At 45.6% G+C, this 20802-nt stretch overlaps 2 protein-coding genes across 6 annotated transcripts; one reads left to right on the top strand and one right to left on the bottom strand.

Annotated features, from left to right (window-relative positions):
• Positions 1-399: 399 nt before the first annotated feature.
• Positions 400-1717, top strand: LOC119960575 (zinc finger protein 239-like; the record flags this gene model as incomplete). Its single annotated transcript, XM_038788245.1, has 1 exon — positions 400-1717. A coding segment is annotated over one exon (1113 nt), but the record flags the coding sequence as incomplete, so codon positions are not given.
• Positions 1718-17687: 15970 nt separating this feature from the next.
• On the bottom strand, positions 17688-19821 carry LOC119960574 (zinc finger protein 239-like). 5 transcript variants are annotated; one of them, XR_005459457.1, is made up of 3 exons: positions 19614-19821; positions 18988-19346; positions 17688-18842 (listed from the first exon to the last, which is right to left on the bottom strand). XR_005459457.1 is itself a non-coding variant. In XM_038788241.1 (2 exons), the coding sequence occupies exon 2, from the start codon at positions 18749-18751 to the stop codon at positions 18014-18016; it is 738 nt and encodes a 245-aa protein (XP_038644169.1). In that variant the 5' UTR covers positions 18752-19346; positions 19614-19821; the 3' UTR covers positions 17688-18013. The 5 variants fall into 5 exon arrangements, 4 of the variants coding, with proteins under 4 accessions (XP_038644169.1, XP_038644170.1, XP_038644171.1 ...); XM_038788241.1 differs by having other exon boundaries at positions 17688-19346; XM_038788242.1 differs by lacking the exon at positions 18988-19346.
• Between the last annotated feature and the right edge of the window lie 981 nt (positions 19822-20802).

Raw genomic sequence — 20802 nt, 5'->3', positions numbered from 1 at the left:
TTTATGAAGCTCAAGATCGAATTTGCTTTGCCAACTACTCTGTTAATAGGTCTTGTCAATATGCAAAATCCCTCTTCGCCTTTCTCTCTCCTCCCAAAGAGGCCAGTTGGGTTTTTATAACAATCCAGCAGTTTTCATGGTCACTTTTTCCCAGTGCCGGCCCCACAAATTACCAGATTCATTCAGCTCAATTTCACAACCTGTCTTTGTGTTTTGTGGGTTCTCTCTCACTCCCTATTTTCTGTTTTTACATCAGTTTCACAGGGTGTTCGAAGGGGAGGATTCAAAGTCAGGAAACTCAAACCAAGCATCACATCAGGATCTGACAGAGTCCTCAATTTATCATATCCTGAATATCATCGTACTTTGAACATGGAAGGAAAAAGCATCGTTCATACTGGGGAGAAACCGTACATGTGTTGTGTGTGTGGACGAGGATTCGCTCGATCATCAGCCCTCACAAGCCACAAATGCAGTCACACAGAGGAGAAACCGTGGAAATGTGCGGACTGTGGGAAAGGATTCACTTCCCCATCCAAGCTGGAAACTCATCGACGCAGTCACACTGGGGAGAGACCATTCACCTGCTCCAAGTGTGGGAAGGGATTCACTCAGTCATCGGCCCTGCGGAAACACCAACGAGTTCACACTGGGGAGAGGCCGTTCACCTGCTCAGAGTGTGGGAAGGGATTCACTGAGTCATCCGAACTGCTGAGACACCAGCGAGTTCACTCCAAAGAGAGACCATTCATCTGCTCCGAGTGTGGTAAGGGATTCACTCAATCATCCGCTCTGTCCACACACCAGCGATTCCACTCCAGGGAGAGACCATTCACCTGCTCAGAGTGTGGGAAGGGATTTACTATTTCAGCCCACTTGCTGAGTCACCAGCGAGTGCACACAGATGAGAGACCGTTTCAGTGTCCAGACTGTGGGAAGCGATTTAAAGGTTCTGGGGATCTGATGAGCCATCAACGTGTTCACACTGACGAGAGACCGTTTAGGTGCTCTCACTGTGGGACTGGATTCAGACAATCATCTGATCTCACTGTACATCAGCGAATTCACACTGGGGAGAGGCCATTTGCTTGCTCCAAATGTGGGAAGACATTCACTCAGTCATCCGCCCTGTACAAGCACCAGAGAATTCACACTGGGGAGAGACCGTTCACCTGCTCCGCGTGTGGGAAGGGATTCACTCAGTTATTCAACCTGCAGAAGCACCAGCGAGTTCACACTGGGGAGAGGCCGTTCACCTGCTCTGTGTGTGGGAAGGGTTTCACTCAGTCATCCAACCTGCAGAAGCACCAGCGTGTTCACACTGGGGAGAGGCCATTTGCCTGCTCTAAGTGTGGGAAGGGATTCACTCAGTCTTCTGACCTGCTGAGTCACCAGCGAATTCACACTGACGAGAGTCCGTTTCAATGTCCAGATTGCGGGACGTGCTATAAACGTTCTGGGGAACTGAAGCGCCATCAACGTGTTCACACTGACGAGAGACCATTCGTCTGATCCGAGTGTGGGAATGGATTCACCATTTCATCCCACCTGGTGAGACACCAACGAGGCCACAAATAACCACAGTGATTGAATTTTGCTGTTACTCACATTCAGGACTGAACCATGTTCATTTGGGTCTCTTTCTGCTGATAACAAACTCCAGCCCATTTACAGGGGCTAATATTCTGGCTGAAAGTCAAATAAATTAGATTTGTGTGAAATACACAGTGTTGAAGCTTTTTAATATCTCTGACACAACAAGTCAGTCCCTTTTGAAGTACTCACGCTCTCCCCTGTCTCTTCCATCCTTGCCTCCAACAAGAAGTGGGAGGAGCTTGTGGAGCTTCTTTGTGACTGAGATTGAGTCAATCCGATCAGCTGCCTCTGCTGCTTCCCTCCCTTCCACGAGCCCACCGGACCAAACTGTCTTTAAATGTCATCCTTTCCCGAGCCCTGAACCCACATCATTCTCTAGTTTCTCTCCCATCTCCCCTCATGCCCTCTCAGAGCTCATCTTGTCCATGAGCTCCTGCTCCATTGATCCTATTCCCACTGAGCTACTGATCAGCCAACTACCCTGTGTCCATGGATATTGTCAACATTTCTCTCTCTTCAGGTACTGTCCCTCTGTCCTTCAAATCTGCCATCATCACCCGCCTCCTCAATAAAACAAACCCTTGACCCTGCCTTCCTTACAAATTACTGCCCTATCTTCATTACTGCCTCCTCTCCAAACTCTTTGAACATGTTGCCACCTCCCGAATCCTTGCCCATCTTTCCCAGAACTCCCATGTTTGAATCCCTTCAATCAGGTCTCTGCCCTGTCACAGTGAAATACAAGAGACAAATAGAATCGTACCCGGAGAGAAAGACAGACAATCCGGGAGCTTGGATCCAACACGGATATGTCCATAAGACGAAAGACAAGGGTAGCAGCACAGTCATTATCGAGAGACAACAATACCTGCTGGAGACAGACAGACAACTAGACAATACGAATCACAACACCAAGCTACCTAGACCCATATACCCGAGACAAGAAGGAGAATTGGAGACAGACGGGAAGAACTCAGACTCCAGACACATTAACCAAAAACAGGTGGAATATCTGAGGGGACAACAGGTCGAACCAAGGAAGTTCTACCTGCTCCCTAAAATACACAAACACAGAATAATAATAATCTTTATTATTGTCACAAGTAGACTTACATTGACACTGCGTGAAGTTACTGTGAAAAGCCCCAAGTCAACATACTCTGGCGCCTGTTTGGGTACACAGAGGGAGAATTCAGAATGTCCAATTCACCTAACAAGCGCATCTTTCGGGACTTGTGGGAGGAAACCGGAGCACCTGGAGGAAACCCACGCAGACACGGGGAGAAAGTGCAGACTCCGCACAGGCAGTGACCCAAGCGAGAATTGAACTCGGAACCCTGGCGCTGTGAAGCAACTGTGCTACCGTCAGGGATATGCCGCCAGACACACCCAGTGGTTCAGACTGAGAGAGGAAATCCTACAGAATCATAGAATTTACAGTGCAGAAGGAGGCCATTCGGCCCATCGAGCCTGCACCGGCCCTCGGAAACGGCACCCTACTTAAGCCATGCCTCCACCCTATCCCCGTACCAACACCTAAACACACAGTCATGGCTGGAATAGCTGAAACATCAACACACTGCTCCTGGTAGTTGATGGTATGGTGGTTCAATAAATATAATTAGTGGATTAAAAATATGTGTAATTTAGAGTTAAAAATGCCAGATTAACTCAACAGGTCTGGCAGCATCATAGAATCCATACAGTGCAGAAGGAGGCCATTTGGCCCATCGAGTTTGCACCAACCCTACAAAAGAGCACGTAACACAGGCGCACTTACCCTGCACTCTCCATCTTTTGAAACTAAGGGGAAATTTAGCATAGCCAATTCACCAAACCTGCACATCATTGGACGGTGGAGGGGCGACACGTGGCACAGTGGTTAGCACTGGGAATTTATAGCACATTCATCCTGGGGAGAGACCATTCACCTGCCTTGAGTGTGGGAAGGGATTCACTCAGTCTGCCCACCTCACTTCACACCAACGTGTTCACTCTGACACGCGACCTTTTAAATGTTTCGCCTGAGAGAAGAGTTTCAAAGGCAAAATGGATCTGCTGATTCACCAGCGCAGTCACACTGGAGAGAGGCCGTTCACCTGCTCCGTGTGTGGGAAGGGATTCACTGAGCAGTCCCTCCGACTGAAACACGAGCGCATTCACAGCAGGGAGGGAGCGTTCATCTGTTCCAAATGCGGGAAGGGATCCATTCGGTCATCCACCCTGCAGATACACCAGCGAGTTCAGAAGTGCCTCCAGGACTCTGCTGTTATTGATGTTAATCACACCCAGGACTGAACCAAAATCACACCCAGGACAGAACCATGTTCATTCTGACAGCTGGAGTTTGAGTTGATGTTAATAATCCCTGCAACTGAGATTAGAATAGATTGGTGCTTGATAGCCGGCACAGACACAATGGGACAAAGGGCATTGATTTGTGCTGTAAAACTCTATAACTCTAACCCATCTCACTTCACACCACCATGTTCACTCTGACTCGACCTTTTATGTGTTCTGACTGTGGGAAGAGCTTTAGAAGCAAAATGGATCTGCTGACTCACCAGCGCGCTCACGCTGGAGAGAGACCGTTCACTCTCCAAGAGTGGGAAGGAATTCACTCAGTCATCAACCCTGCAGAAACACGAGTGAATTCACACTGTGAAGAGGCCATTCACCTGTTCCAAGTGTGGGAAGGGATTCTCTCATTCATTCACCCTGCAGAAACAGCAGCGAATTCACACTGGAATAAATCCTTTAAAAATATTTCTCCCTGTGTCTGCATGGGTTTCGCCCCCACAACCCAAAAGATGTGCAGGATAGGTGGATTGGCCACACTAAATTGCCCCTTAATTGGAAAAAATAATTGGGTACTCTAAATTTATTTTTAAAAATGTTTAAATATTGCTGTCAAAGCTTTTCCTCTTGTACTCATCAGCATAGATGCAAGAATACCAAATTTAAAAGGGACAAATTTATACTGACTGAGTATAAATTGGTTGGTAAGTGGACTCCGATTGGTTGAGGGGCTGCCATGAAGAATGCACCAGGGAAACATTACCTAAAGCTCTTGCTTAAATGCAAAAATATCAAGTGGATTCTGATTGCTTGATGTGTTGGCATGGGGTCTGCATCAGGGAACATTTGGCCTCCAAGCTTTTTAATTGAAAAGATGCAGCACTAGGACAAATTATTTTGTATGCAGATGTCTAGCCCTGCATTTGAATCTGAAAAATTCCAAGATCTGGATCTAGTCATGAACAGAGTGGATAGTTAGGAGCTTTTTCCCGGGGTGGAAGAGTCAATTATTAAGGGACAAAGGTTTAAGGTGCAAGGGGAAAGTTTAGAGGAGATACGGGAGAGAAGTTTTTTACACATAGGGTATTGGGTGCCTGGAACTTGCTGCCAGAGAAGGTGGTGGAAGCAGGTACGATAGTGATGTTTAAGGGATGTTTTGACAAATACATGCATCGGGTGGGGAAACAGGGCTACGAACCCTGTATGTGTTGAAGGTTTTAGGTTACATGGGCAGCATGGACGGCACAGGTTTGGAGAGCTGAAGGGCCTGTCCCTGTTCTGTACTTTTATTTGTATTTATAATCTTTGTATAGTCCACATTCTTAACTAATCCAATTATTTCTTCCTTAGAACATAGCCATCTATTGTTACCGACAGGAATGCCAACATTCTCAAACAATTAACATTCAAAACAAATCACAACAATCTCAAAGAAAAGAACAATTTATCTGATCTATTGTGAACGGATGCTTTAAAACATTTCGAGATCCCGGTCTTAACAAAAAGTAGATGAAACGAAATGAAATGAAAATCGCTTATTGTCACAATGAAGTTCAATGAACTTCAAATGAAGTTACTGTGAAAAGCCCCTAGTCGCCACATTCCGGCACCTGTTCGGGGAGGCTGTTACGGGCCTCTTGCATGGACATACTCTGTCGGTGTACCAATGTTTTGTGATATCTGTCCACTAGTTTCTGAGATAAATTATTTACAGCAGAATTATAGGGGGGTGAACATTATCTCTGCTCATCTTCTGTGGCAGAGGTACTTTCAGTACATTGACCAGCCTGACAGTGTTACATAGGGGAAAAGGGGGTGATTCAAGTCAGCAAGTCAAGGCATCCTCTTTTAATGGCCAGTTCAAATATAAACTCAGAATTAGAAAAGAATTGGAAATGGGAGAAAAGAAAGTGTTTTATTCACAGATGTTGGATCCAAGAGGTTTCAGTCTGTATTTAACTCAACCTTCATTCACAAGCTGGAGGACCAGAGTCCTTCCGGTTTTCCAGAAACCCCCCATTGGCCGGACCGTTTCCCTGGAAACCTTGGCTCCACGTGATGATGGGGAGGGTGGTGCCGAAGATGTCCCTGCGGACAATAGTGATTCCTATTGGTTGATTCAGGCCGGGCTCTATTGTGACGTCACTGCCTCAGAGTGGCGTTCCCAGCCAGCGGGAGGATATCACTGGTTCCAGAAGCAAGACACAGCGGATTGGACAACAGCTCAGCGCGTCTGGAGGTCAAAGTGCCTCCCTGCACCACGTGGGCGCAGGTTCCGCCCTCATTGTGGTCGGAGCTGTGTTTGACCAATGGCAAGTCCTGGCATACCAGAAGTGCTCTTCCGGTGATTGCAGCCAATCAATGTGGGAGCTTTGTACTAATGGCGACAAGGAGCTTCCTCTATTGTCTGAGCCTGGAGCTTGTGAATTTGCGCATTCCTGCCGAGCAAAGCTGCTGCTCCATCTCTGAATGAAGATTAAGCTTCACACAAGCTAAAATGTCATCCTCTGACCCACATCTGTGAGTAAGACACTTTCATTTCGCCCCCCTTTCTACTTCTTTTCTCATTGTGAGCTTAAATGATTGACTTGCAGGAACTGGAGGGAAAGGAAATGAATCCAGGGAGGGTGCAGACTCCGGAAAGGTTGGCCCAGGTCTCTCTCTCTCGAAGACAGTGACATCCTTTGCTCCCTCAACTTGATCCATTTATTTGTTTGGCTTAAAGGATGGTCTCTTTCCTAATGTTCACAACTAAAGGGTTTTGTGGCTGACATAATGAATTGATATAATGCAGAGATGCTGGCGTTGGACTGGGGTGAGCACAGTAAGAAGTCTTACAACACTAGGTTAAAGTCCAACAGGTTTGTTTCAAACACGAGCTTTCGGAGCGCAGCTCCTTCCTCAGGTGAGTGGAGTATGATACCTCTCCACTCACCTGAGGAAGGAGCTGTGCTCCGAAAGCTCATGTTTGAAACAAACCTGTTGCACTTTAACCTGGTGTTGTAAGACTTCTTACTGAATTAATATAAGACAGAGATATGTCTCATGTTGTTGTAAGGTACATAAGGTCTATCATTTTTCAAAAGTTGCAGTGCAGAAGGAGGTCATTCGGCCCAACGAGTCTGCACTGGCCCTTGGAAAGTGCACCCCACCTAAGAACACGCCTCCACCCTATCCCCGTAACTCAATAACCCAACCTTTTTTGGACACTAAGGGCAATTTATCATGGGCAATCCACCTAACTGGCACATCTTTGGACTGTGGGAGGAAACCGGAGCACCTGGAGGAAACCCACACAGACATGAGGAGAACATACAGACTCCACACAGACAGCGACCCAAGCCAGCAATCAAACCTGGGACCCTGGAGCTGTGAAGCAACTGTGCTAACCACTGTCCTACCGTGATCCCCTCATGAAGTACATTCATTATTACTTCTGTCTGTTACTGTAGCTGTGTTGTATATTCCCAGTCATAGAACCATTACAGCACAGGAATCCCATTTGACAACTCGAGTTCATATTGTCTTTCAGTCGAGGAATCCAGTCAGTCCCATTCAGCACGGTAGCATGGTGGTTAGCATAAATGCTTCACAGCTCCAGGGTCCCAGGTTTGGTTCCCGGCTGGGTCACTGTCTGTGCGGAGTCTGCACGTCCTCCCCGTGTGTGCGTGGGTTTCCTCCGGGTTCTCCGGTTTCCTCCCACAGTCCAAACATGTGCTGGTTAGGTGGATTGGCCATGCTAAATTGCCCGTAGTGTCCTAAAAAGTAAGGTTAAGGGGGGGGGGGGGGTTGTTGGGTTACGGGTATAGGGTGGATACGTGGGTTTGAGTAGGATGATCATTGCTCGGCACAACATCGAGGGCCGAAGGGCCTGTTCTGTGCTGTACTGTTCTATGTTCTATCCCCATAGTCCTTCAAGTATTTTTCTTTCAATTACCCATCAAATTCCTGTTTGATGTAGTTGAATGTCTCGGCATTCACCACCCTTGTAGTCTTTGTGTTTGTGTTCATAAACAGTCATTATCTTAATCTAATTCTACTGCTATGACTCACTAAACTCTGATCAAGCAATACAGTACTGTAAGTGAAACAGATTTTTAGTCTGGTATTTAAACATGTGTATGTTTATAGTCTAGCATCTGCATTAAGATTTTTAGTGCTGTGTACTCGACAGGAAGTGGTGAGCATGGATCTGTCGAGGAGTCGCACAAATTGTCACCTACTGGAGAATTGGGACGGCGTACAGCAGAGTGAGAACAGTGTGTGTGTGGGATGGAGATTTACAGCTTTCTTAAAATAAGAGAGGAAAGAACGTTCCATTGGAACTAGAATTGTCTGTTCTGAATTTCTATCCTGGACTGATGGTGCTAACTTTTCTAAACTCCTTTTACAGGACGTTAGAAGTAGAGAATTTGGAAACGGAAATCTTGAACGAATCATCACGTCAAGATCTGAGAGTCACTGGGACATGAATATCATTGGCCTTTGACTCTCAAAGGAGAAATGTTTTTCTGCTTCAAAAGGTTTTAAAAATCGATGTGACTAGAAAGGCAATCCGACAACCTCCCTCCCCCGAGTGAGAGTGGTCCAGCAAACTGAGTGTGGAAGAGTTTGGCCATGACATAGGCTGTTAAAGCTTTGCACCATTCACATTGAGGAGAGACCGGACAAGTGTTTTGTGCATTGTTCAGGCTTTAACTGATCATTGAATTTGGAGAGTCATTGGACACTTGCACTGTGGAGAAACCATGGAAATGTGGGGACTGTGGGAAGGGATTCTGTACGCCCTCTGCACTGGAAACTCATCAACGCAGTCACATTGGAGAGAGGCCTTTCATCTGCTCTGACTGTGGGAAGGGATTCACACAGTCATCCAACCTGCTGAGACACCAGCGAGTTCACACTGGGGACAGACCGTTCACCTGCTCTGAATGTGGAAAGGGATTCACCAATTCATCCAACCTGCACACACACCAGCGACTTCACACTGGGGAGAGGCCTTTCACTTGCTCCGAGTGCGGGAAGGGATTCAGTCATTTGTCTAATCTGCTGAGACACCAGCGAGTTGGCAGCAGGGACAGGTCATTCATCTGCTGTCAGTGTGAGAAGCGATTCCGTGATTCATACACCCTGCGCCTGCATCAGCGAGTTCACACTGGAGAAAGGCCATTCACCTGCTTTGACTGTGGTAAAGGATTCACTCAAGTATCCAACCTGCTGAGACACCAGCAAGTCCATAAGTGATGATAGGGGTTGGATTCTGCGGTTCTTGCTGCTGTAATTCACATCCAGGAATGAACCATGTTCATTCTGACAGTTGGAGAGTCCGAGAGTTTCTTTCTGTTGGACTGGCCAGTCTTGCCACTTTGCTTCCTGTGAGCCGGTTTTGTGATGTGGACTGTATATTTCGACTGAAATGATCCACAAAAGCAGATGTAGTACATTTATTTTATCCTGGATAGTAAATAGTGTTTTCCCTTGGGCAGCACGGTGGCCTAGTGGTTAGCACAACCGCCTCATGGCGCTGAGGTCCCAGGTTCGATCCCGGCTCTGGGTCACTGTCCGTGTGGAGTTTGCACGTTCTCCCCGTGTCTGTGTGGGTCTCACCCCCACAACCCAAAGATGTGCAGGGTAGGTGGATTGGCCACTCTAAATTGCCCCTTAATTGGAAAAAATAATTGGGTAATCTAAATTTTAAAAAAAAAATAGTGTTTTCCCTGACACTGCAGATAATTCTAAAATAATACATTTGTCTTCTTCCATTGAGTCGGCTCAGTTGGTCTGTGTCAGTATTTATGCTGCACCTGACCCTCCGCCCACACCTCTTCATCTCCTCATCAGCATCCCTTCCTATTACAAATCTAGCTTGTCCACAAGAGGTAGGAGCAGTAGGCCATTCGGCCCATCAAATCTGCTCTGTTATTCAATGAGATCATGGTTGATCTGACATGATCTTGAACTCCACTTTCCCACCTTATCCCCATAACCCGATTCTCTTACTGATTAAAAATCTATCTTAAACTTGAACATACTTAATGACCCAGCCTCTACAGATAAGGAGGGGTATGGAGGGTGAGAGGAGGGAGGCGGGATCAGGATATTTAATCGGATGCTCAGCCATGATAATGAATGGTGGAGCAGGCCCAAAGGGCCACATAGCCTCCTCCTGCTTCTATTTTCTATGTAACTATTCACAGGATCATTTTAGCAGGATTTCCTTATTTTTACATCCCATTCCATTTGAAATAAAGACCAACATTCCATTTGTCATCCCAATTACCTGCAGAATTTAGAAAGGGTCGAGAGCTTCAAGTTTTTGAGTGTCCAGATTACCAACAACCTGTCGTGGTCTCCCCATGCTGACAATATAGTTAAGAAAGCCCACCAATGACTTCTTTCTCAGAAGACTGAGGAAATTTGGCATGTCAGCTACGATTCTCCAACTTTTACAGATGCACCATTGAAAGCATTCTTTCTGGTTGTATCACAGCTTGGTATGGATCCTGTTCTGCCCAAGGTCGTGAATGTAGCCCAGTCCATCACGCAAACCAGCCTCCCATCTATTGACACTAATCTATAATTCCCGCTGCCTCAGAAAGGCAGCCAGTATAATTAAGGACCCCATGCATCCCGGCAATACTCTCTTCCGCCTTCTTCTGTCTGGAAAAAGTTACAAAATTTGAGGTCACGTACCAACCGACTCAGGAACAGTTTTTTCCCTACTGCCATCAGACTTTTGAATAGACCTACCTCTTATTAAGTTGACTTTTTCTCTACACCCGAGCTATGACTGTAACATTATATTCTGCAGTCTCTCCTTCCTTCCCTATGTACGGTATGCATTGTCAGTACAGCATGCAAGAAACAATACTTTTCACTGTATACTAATACATGTAACAATAATAAAGCAAATCAAAACTTGCAAGAGACTTCAGCTACCTTTCTGTCATTTATCCACAAGGACCCAAAGTCCCTCTGTGCTGCAACTTTCTGCAGTCTTTCCCCATTTAAACAACATTCAGCTCCTTTATTCTTCCTACCAAAGTACATTAACTTCACATTTTCCTGCATTATATTCTATTTGCCAAGTTTTTTTGCCGCTCACCGAACCTGTCTATATCTCTCTGTAGACTCTTTGTGTCATCCTCCCCACTTGCCCTCTCCTTCAATGTATTCATGCTGTTCATCTCAACCACTCACTGTGGTAGTGAGTTCCACATTCTCACCACTCTCTCGGTAAAGAGGTTTCTACTGACATTCCTATTGGATTATTGATCCCTTCATAATCTGAAAAGATTTCATCCGGTCAGTTTTCTCTTATCGAGAGAAAAGCACCCAGCCTTTCCTGAGGTTTCAATGCTCTCCATTCTGGCTTTAATCTTGAGATTCTTTGTATCTTCTCCAGTGCCTCTATTTCCTTTTTCGAAAAGTAGATCACTGTATAGTCTAACCCTGATTCTAAACAAGTTGATCATAAGTTCCCTGATTTCCAAGTCAATCCCTGGACTGGACGCCAATATATGGGATCTCTATTGAAGGAAGAGTTAAGGTTATTACCGAGGCTGGAGAGTGGATTGATGAGATTGGCACCAGGGATAGGGGACTTCAGTTAGCTGGAGGGACTGGAGCAACTGAAATTTCTCTCTTCAGATCAGTCAATCGGATAGGAAATGGGCCATTAATCCGGTCATGTCTATCCCAGTTCTCTGGAGAGCAAACCATTCAGTACCATTGCCCTATAACCCTGAAATCTAATCTCCCACAAGTGCCCATCCAATTTCATTTCAAAAATGTTTGATTTCTCTGCTTCTGCTACCCTCGTGGCTGAGAGTGCCAGGTCATTACCACTGGCTGCATAAAAATATTCTTCCTCACAACCCCCCCCCCCCCCCCCCCCCCTCCACATTTCTTGACCCAAAGTTTCAATCTGTGTCCCCCTCCTCCTTGCATCATCAGCAAATGGGAATACCTTTCCTTTATTCACCTTGTCCAAACACATAAACGTGTCCAGCTCGATCAAATCTCCCCTCAACGCCCTTTTCTCCAAGGGGAACAAGCCCACTTTCTCCAACCGCACTTTGTCGCTAAAATGGAAACAATTATGGGGAAAAGGATGGAGAATGGCACTGGACCACAATGCTTGTTTACAGAGGTGGTGTAGACACGATGGGACAAATGGTCTCCTTCTGCACAGTAACAATTCTGTGATTCCTCATCCCTGGAACCATTCTGGTTAATCTCCTCCACTCCCTTTCAATGACCCTCAGATCCTTCCTGAAGTGTGCTGACCAGAACTGGACTCAATACTCTAGTTGTGGCCTAACCAGAGCTTTAGAAATGTTCCGCATAACTTCCCTGTCTTTGTACTCAATACCTTTATTTCAAGATCCCATTTGCTTTGCTAATTCCTCCCTCATTCTGTTCTGTCACCTTCAATATCTCTGCCCAAGAACCCCCAATTTTATTTGTCCCTATTCACTCTTTAGAACTGTGCCATTCAGTCTGTATTGCCTTTCCATATCCCTTCTGCCAAATCACATCTCTTCACATTCTCCATATTAAACTCCATCTGCCACTTCAGTGAATGTTCGCGGAGATTTAAGAGTTAAACTATACAGAGAAGCGGGACTCTGCTCTCTTTAATGTCACCCACAATGGAAGACAAGTCTCTGCCTTTCAATGAGGCTCATAGAGCACAGGAAGTAATTCAGCTAATTGTGCTCCTGCTGGCTGTTGCAAACATGTTGTTTCATATCATATATGTTTTACAAAATAATACTTGCAGTTTTGGGAATTGGAATTCCTTTAAATGTAGATAGATAGAAATTAACAGAACTCTGATGTAAATGCAAGTGAAACAAGCCTGGGTTAATGACAGTGAAAAGGTAGCCGTTGTTGATTTAATAAGGTCAGAGTCAATGGTGTGAACAGTTAAACAATGTATGATCCATCATGACTTTATTTCCTCACAGAGGCAGTTTGCAGGCTGTATGGACAATCGGCAGGAACTGTGGGACTAAAAGCCCAGAGGTCCATTCTAAACCAGGAGTGTTCCCAGTATTTAAATCCCTCCGCAAGAAGATGGTAAAGCCCAAGCTTCGATTTAGATTTGCCATGTGTACCGAGGTACAGTGAAAAATATTGTTCTGAGTGGAGTCGAGGTAGACCACTCCATACGTGAAATACATAGGACGGATAAGTACATTATGTAAAAACATGGGCATCAGGTGTCACATACAGAGTGCAGTGCTACAACTGTAGAGAAGACGCGTAAAGAGATTAATTCAGTCTATAAGAGGGTCATGCAGGTGTCGGTTAACAGCGCGGAAAAGCTGTTTCTGAATCTGTTGGTGCGTGTTCTCAGACTTTTGTTTCTTTTGCCGATAGAAAAGGTTGGAAGAGAGAATAACCCGAGTGGGAGGCGTCTTTGATTATGCTGCCAGCTTTCCCACGGCAGTGGGAGGTGTAGACAGAGTCAATGGATGGGAGGCAGGTTTGTGTGATGGTCTGGGCTGTGTTCATGACTCTGTAATTTCTTATGGAGCCCACAGTTTTGAGGTGTTAAAAATGAAAGTTTCTGAACCAAAAGCCAATGGAAGGATCCCTGTAAAATCCTGGAGATTGGCTGGAATACTGAAGAGACTTAAAATGAATTGTGAAGAGCTTTGACACACCTTTGGGATGGTCCCAAGAACATGTAAATAAATATTAAAGATATTGTTAAATGTAAGGGAATTATTTGGGGGTAGGTTGGGTGGGAAGAGAGTTTAAAAAAAAGTTGAACTGGGATTCCAGCGTAAATCATTATTAACTATAGTGTCGAGTTCATAGTTCTGGTTTTTAATTTTATTTAAAATATCTAGTAAAGTTTGTTTTTGTTTAAAAACATGACATTTTGTGACTCCATTCTTTCAGTTAATCACTGGGTGTTTGAGTCTCTCTTTAAACATTTACCGTCCCGACCAGGATCATAACAATATGGATAAACAATGTTTCAAAATAAATTGAAGAAAAAATATGTTTTTCCTTACTTTATATGTTACCCCTCTCTGAGGATACCCAATAATATATTAGTGAGCAATCTTTTTGTGAAACAAGATAATTGATTCCTAAAAATTGAACTAATTGTCGTCCCTTCTGAAGCAGGAGGGCTATCTCCCAGCACAGAGGGTCATTAGGGATTTTTCCCCTAGACTAATTGACAGGGATTATACCCTCCAACCATCTGAAGTGAATTCTCTACATGAATCATCCCGGCCAGTCCAGTTGTCAACTTGAAGTTAGACTGATCAGCGGAGAGTTTCTGCAGCATTTCATCGATCACGTGTGATTCCTTTCACAGAGTCCGTCGCTGCAAGGACTTTCAGCTGCAATGTTCATGACCAAAATGTCCATATTTTCTTGCAGGTCTCCAAACTCGTCATTAATAAATTCACCTCCATCATCAGTCAGACACTGAGCTGGTGCCCCAGATCCAATCCCTGTCCATTTCTCAATGACTTGTCGAGAATAACCCTTTTGGCCTTGCCATGTATTATTGGAGAAAAACTAAATCGGGTTACCATTTAGTTACCATGTCTAAAGTTTAGAATGAAAGTATTTCTGTCTTTGTCCCATACCTTTAGATTCATGGCAACTGCCTCGTTAAAATCATGGGCAAAGGGAATATTTATAATAGGGTGTGATGGCGTGCTCCCATTCCTTTTGCAAATTTCACACTTTGCACTAATCTCTTTTAGAATAAAATTCCTACAGTGCACCAGAGTCTTTGAAAGGGCACCTTACCTCGGAATACTCCCCCGCCCTATCCCTGTAACCCCACTTCACCTTTTGAACACTAAAGGGCAATTTAGCAAAGCCAATCCACCTAACCTGCACATCTTTGGTCTGTGGCAGGAAACAGGAGCATCCGGAGGAAACCGACACAGACAGGGAGAGAAAGTGCAAACTCTACACAGTCACCCAAGGCCAGAATTGAGCCCGGGTCCCTTCCGCTATGAGGCAGCAGTGCTAACCACTGTGCCACCGTGCCAGAGCCTTTTATATGCATCAACCAACCCGGTACCTTTTAGCAGGCTTTTTCATCTTTGACAGCAAGGATGAGCAGTTTGTCTGCAGCTTTGAGACTATTTTTCTCTGATTCTTATCAGCTAATGCTATTAATCCTTCTCAAACACTCTGATCAGAGTCGCCAGGTATAATTAAGGGGATATGATAGTATTCTGATGGAGTAAACTTCAGATGCAGTGACTCTCTAATTGCCTTATCTTGCTCCATGGTCAGTTGCATTCATACCTTGTTCATGGAAGGTTTACTCAACAGAAAGGGTATTTCACTAGAAACTACACCAGTCCTGGTCAACTGCCTTACTTCAGCTATTTCACATTAAAGTCACTGAAAGAGTGTTGATTTAATGTCTTGACATCACCAAACTGAAACATGGAGAGCGTTCTTACTCCTGAACCTTGTGTCGTTCTTCGCCAGGAGGTGATCTTCATCAATCTGACCCAATACTGTCGAGGTGCAGGCACTAAGCAAAGGGCTTGTGAGGAAAGGTTGGACAGGCTAAGGCTTGTATCCCGTGGAGCTTAAGTAAGATTGAAACATATAAGATCCTAAGGGGTGGAAGTGGAGATGATGTTTCCTCTTGTTGGAGAATCTCGAACTGGGTCACCTTTATCATATATATTTTTATTAAGAGTTTTTCCGTTTTTACAAATAACACAACAAACCCTCAACTGGTACAGAAATCCTTCAGTGTGCATGAATACAGAAAAAGACAGGATTAAACTTGGTGCCTCCGTTTCTACCGGGGGAAACGGTGAATGGATAAACTGGAGAAAGAGGGAAAAGTCAAAGCCATGAAAACAGGGTAAAATGGTTCACGCCTTCACTTGTAGCGATCGCTCATACAGCTAAAGAAAATCTAGGATAATATTTCCATACCCTGCTGAGGTTTGCTCCAAAACAGACTTTCCCTCAATTCCAATCAGAATGAGGTGCCAGGGACACTTTGTAAAGCATTTTTCTCAGATCAGAGACCTGTCTGCACCTTTACAGGATCCAGTCAACATTCTTTAACCCCCAAATAAAGAAAAGGTACAGAAATAATTCACAAAACCTTTTGTCCGAAGATGGGATATTTTACATTCAACCACAAGATGCAACAAATCCCCAAAATTAAGTTCAGTAAAGTGATCATTATTCCATATAATATATATATTATATACACACGCAGCAAATATTCATACAATCGGTTCAGATTCTAATTGACATGGTCAGTGCATCCCTTCACACGGAGAACAAAAGGATATTGAAAAGTGTGAGGGATCTCAGGATAAAGCCATGAACGTGGCCCTATGGTGCACACTCTGCTCCATAAAGCAACCAAGGATTCTCCACCCTGCCAAGGCTCACAACACAACAGACCTCACTCCTCAGTGTAAAAGCAAGGATTATAGCACATAGAAAACACAGGTAAATACTGCACAGCCCTCATGTCATACAACCTCCTAAGGGCTGTTGTCACAGTGTAACAGGCAACAACACCTCACTGCTCGTATATCATACACTCTTGCCGGGCTAAAAGGCAATAACACAAAATCAGGAGTTAAGTCACAGAGGAACAAAGATTAGGATTAATGATGAACTGCAGAATAACATAACCATCCAGGGTGATTAGAAAGGCCACAGCCTCCAAGGATCATGGAGCAACAATCTGAATCCATCCAGAGTTCCCCCGAAGCCCCTGCACTTTCGCTATGTCGTCGTCCCAAAACGCCCGTAAACAATTACCGAGACGGGGCTGGTTTAGCACAGTGGGCTAAACAGCTGGCTTGTAATGCAGAACAAGGCCAGCAGCATGGAATGCCAGCGGAGGTGGTAGAGGTGGGTACGACAGCATCATATAAGATTCATCTGGACATATATATGAACGCGTGGGGAGCAGAGAGAGGTAGACCTTGGAAAATAGGCAACAGGTTTAGAGAAAGGATCTGGATCGGCGCAGGCTGGGAGGGCCGAAGGGCCTGTTCCTGTGCTGTAATTTTCTTTGTTCTTTGTTCCTGGAACATAACACAGATCATACAGGTCAGGATCAAATAATTATGGCTTGTGCATCTGGATAATGAAGGGCAGCACGGTGGCACAGTGGTTAGCACTGCTGCCTCACGGCGCCGAGGCACAAGGTTCGATCCTGGCTCTGGGTCACTGTCCGTGTGGAGTTTGCACATTCTCCCGGTATTTGCGTGGGTTTCGCCCCCACAACCCAAACATTTGCAGTGTAGGTGGATTGGCTACGTTAAATTGCCTCTTAATTGGAAAAAATTAATTGGATACTGTAAATTTATTTTAAAAAGAGGATTACAGGATGAGTGGTGCCAGGGCTCGCAAAAATGCAGCTGCCCCCCCCCCCCCCCCTCCCTGCTGACGTGTCCCCGAATTGACTGTATTGAACACAAAGATGATTGACTTGACTTTTATCCAGAATAATAAACACTATAACTGGGCTGATGATGATCAGCAGAGACAGACCCAGGGCGGCACGGTGGCACAGTGATTAGCATTGCTGCCTACGGCGCTGAGGACCCGGGTTCGAATCCCGGCCCTGGGTCACTGTCTGTGAGGAGTTTGCACATTCTCCCTGTGTCTGCGTGGGTTTCACCCCCACAACCCAAAGATGTGCAGGTTAGGTGGATTGACCACGTTAAATTGCCCCTTAATTGGAAAAAATGAATTGGATATTCTAAATTTAAAAAAAAAAAAAAAAAAAAAGCAGAGACAGACCCAGTTCAATCCGAGATCTGATTATCAGTAAAATCCAATCAGTGTAGTTAGCGGTGAATGCACTGGTGACTCCGGACATGGGATAACTAATCAAATCCATTCCCACTTACAGACTGGGAGCACCACCTCGCCCCGCTGTGAATTTGCTCGGTGTACAGTCAGGTGAATAGTGAACCCAGTCCCACAGTGAGCGTAGGTGATTGATCTCTCATCACTGTGAACATGTTGATGGGACATCAGTTCCTGGGAACCTACAACACATCCTTCAATCTGGGCATTGAACCTATCTCTCCTCAGTGTGAACACAGTATTCCGGAAGGATGGCTGAATTAATTCATTCCTTCACTTGGAGCACGAGAGCGGATCTCTCCTCACTGTGAAGGCTCTGGTGTTTCAGCAGGATGGATGATCGAGTGAATCCCTTCCCACACTCATTGCAGGTAAATGGCTTCTCCCCAGAGTGAACCCATCTGTGTGACAGTAGGTCAGATGACTGAGTAAATCCCTTCCCACACACAGAGCAGATAAACGGCCTCTCCCCAGTGTGAATTCGCTGATGTATAATGAGGACAGATGATTGTTTGAACCCAGTCCCGCAGTGAGAGCACCGGAACGGTTTCTCGTCAGTGTGAAGACGCTGATGGTACATCAGCTCCCTGGTACTTTTAAAGCACTTCCCACAGTCTGAGCATTTAAAAGGTCTTTCATCAGTGTGAACTCTCTGGTGTGTCAGCAGGTGGGATGACTGAGTGAATCCCTTTCCACACTTGGAGCAGATGAATGGCCTCTCTCCAGTGTGAATTCGCTGGTGTGTCAGCAGGTGGCAGAACTGAGAGAATCCTTTTCCACACACGGAGCAGGTGAAGGGTTTCTCCCCGGTGTGACTGCGCCGATGAGTTTCCAGATCAGACGGGGATCTTAATCCCTTCCCACAGTCCCCACATTTCCACGGTTTCTCCCCGTGCGACCAGCGTTTGTGTTTTGACAGGCCAGTTGATTGGCTGTAGCCTCGCCCACACACAGAACACGTGTATGGTTTCTCCCCACTGTGAATAGTGCTTTTTCCTTCCATGTTCAAAATCCGTAAGTTGGGAGGCTCGATCTGATCCTGATGTGATGTTTGACTTTAGTTTTCTGACTCCAAATCCTCATCTTCTGATATCCTGTGAAATTGATTTAAGAGAGAAAAAAGGGAGTGAGAGAGAACCCACAAAAACACAAAGGTAGGTTGTGAAATTGAGCTGAATGAATCTGGTCATTTGTGGGGCCGGCACTTGGAAAACTGTTGAATTGTCATAAAAACCCAACTGGATTTGCAGCTCTTTGTCCCTCTAAAGATGGCAGTCCTTAACTCCATCCCTTACAGCAATGTGGGTGTACCTACATGGGTGTATCAACACCTCATGGAACAACTGCAGCAGTTCAAGAAGGCAGCTCGCCAGCATCTTTTGAAAGGCAACAGGGAATAGGCAATAAATATTGGCCTAACCAGCGACACCCACGTCTCCTTAAATGATAGTAAACTAGGCCGGTCCCCTGCCCCAGTGTGGGTAGAATGTGAATAAAATCAATCAAGTGAATGATTTTCTCTCCTGGTCACAGGAATCCTGAAGCCCCGCCCACTCTGTGACATCACCAACATGGCCTCGCATTCCATACACTTCCCGCTGATAAGAACATAGAACATAGAACAGTACAGCACAGAACAGGCCCTTCGGCCCTCAATGTTGTGCCGAGCCATGATCACCCTACTCAAACCCACGTATCCACCCTATACCCGTAACCCAACAACCCCCCCTTAACCTTACTTTTATTAGGACACTACGGGCAATTTAGCATGGCCAATCCACCTAACCCGCACATCTTTGGACTGTGGGAGGAAACCGGAGCACCCGGAGGAAACCCACGCACACAGGGGGAGGACGTGCAGCGACCTGATATGAGGTGGGGGCCGTTCACCGTTGACCTGTTCCTGGGAAAAGGCCCTGAGCTGCTAACTCAAGCCCTGCAGGCTCTTATTCGGAGCTTGCGGCCTAAACAAAGTCTTTCTGAAGCCTTCCCAGCCGGAATGCGGCCCCAATTCCCCGCTGCCCCCGGGGAGCCCATTCCTCCCTCCGCCTGACCGACTCTCACCCGCGGCACAAACCCTCCCACGCAGGGCTGAGCAAAATGACACTGCGCATGCTCCAGAGACCATCCAGAACCGCACGTGCGCATTCGCTTCCTGTAGTCTGAATGGGACATATTCACAACCGCAAGGAATGTTGGGTAGAAGCAGCGCCATTGAACGTCGAAAAAGGAAGTAGAAGATCAATTTAATAACGTTTGAAATGCATTAATTGAAAACACATGCACATAATTCCTAGTGAATTTGCGCTCTGCTATATTTAATTTCTCAAAGTGATTTAAACCACATGTTGGAAGAAACTCAGCTTTTAAAGCTATTCCCACTCTTCCTCAAGAGGTGTTGGCTCTGGTTGTGTTTAATTCCACCGTCACTGATTCTTCTTGTTTTCTCTCCCTATCTGAATAATCACTGGTTTTCTACAATGATAGAGCCCATTATGCCTGTACTGATTCGTTGGAAGATCTATCCATTTAATTCCACTGTCCTGCTGTCTGAGTCAAAACAATGTGTGTCTGCTGTAGTGTTGCAGGAGGCGAAGGGAAAGCGTTTTCCAGCTGGTTACTTCTCAGACACACTCACCCCTGTGGTTGAACAGTGCACTAAAAAGAGATTAAAGGCTGACTCAAATATAGGCAAAATGTGCTGCAAAATCTCAGCAGGTCTGCCAGCATCTGTGGAAATTAGAAGTGTTTTGAACCCAACATGACATCTTCAGAATTGATCTGCCATAATCACAGAATCACACAGTGCAGAAGAAGCTCTTTGGGCAATCAAGTCTGCACCAACACATACAAAACACCTGACCTGTCGACCTAATCCCATTTACCTGCAGTTGGCCCATAGCTTGGGACTGGTGGAGGGCCTAGGATGGGCAGCGGTGTTAATACTAGGAGAAATAGGGTACGAGGGATTGGGACTGGTGGAGGGTCAGGGATGGGCTGTGGTGTTGATACTGGGAGAAATGGAGTACGAGGGTTTGGGACTGGTGGAGGACT

This window comes from Scyliorhinus canicula, unplaced genomic scaffold (genome assembly GCF_902713615.1).
Source record: "Scyliorhinus canicula unplaced genomic scaffold, sScyCan1.1, whole genome shotgun sequence".
Taxonomy (NCBI): domain Eukaryota; kingdom Metazoa; phylum Chordata; class Chondrichthyes; order Carcharhiniformes; family Scyliorhinidae; genus Scyliorhinus; species Scyliorhinus canicula.
Note: the sequence above shows the minus strand (reverse complement) of the source record. Positions and strands in the feature narration are given on the sequence as shown.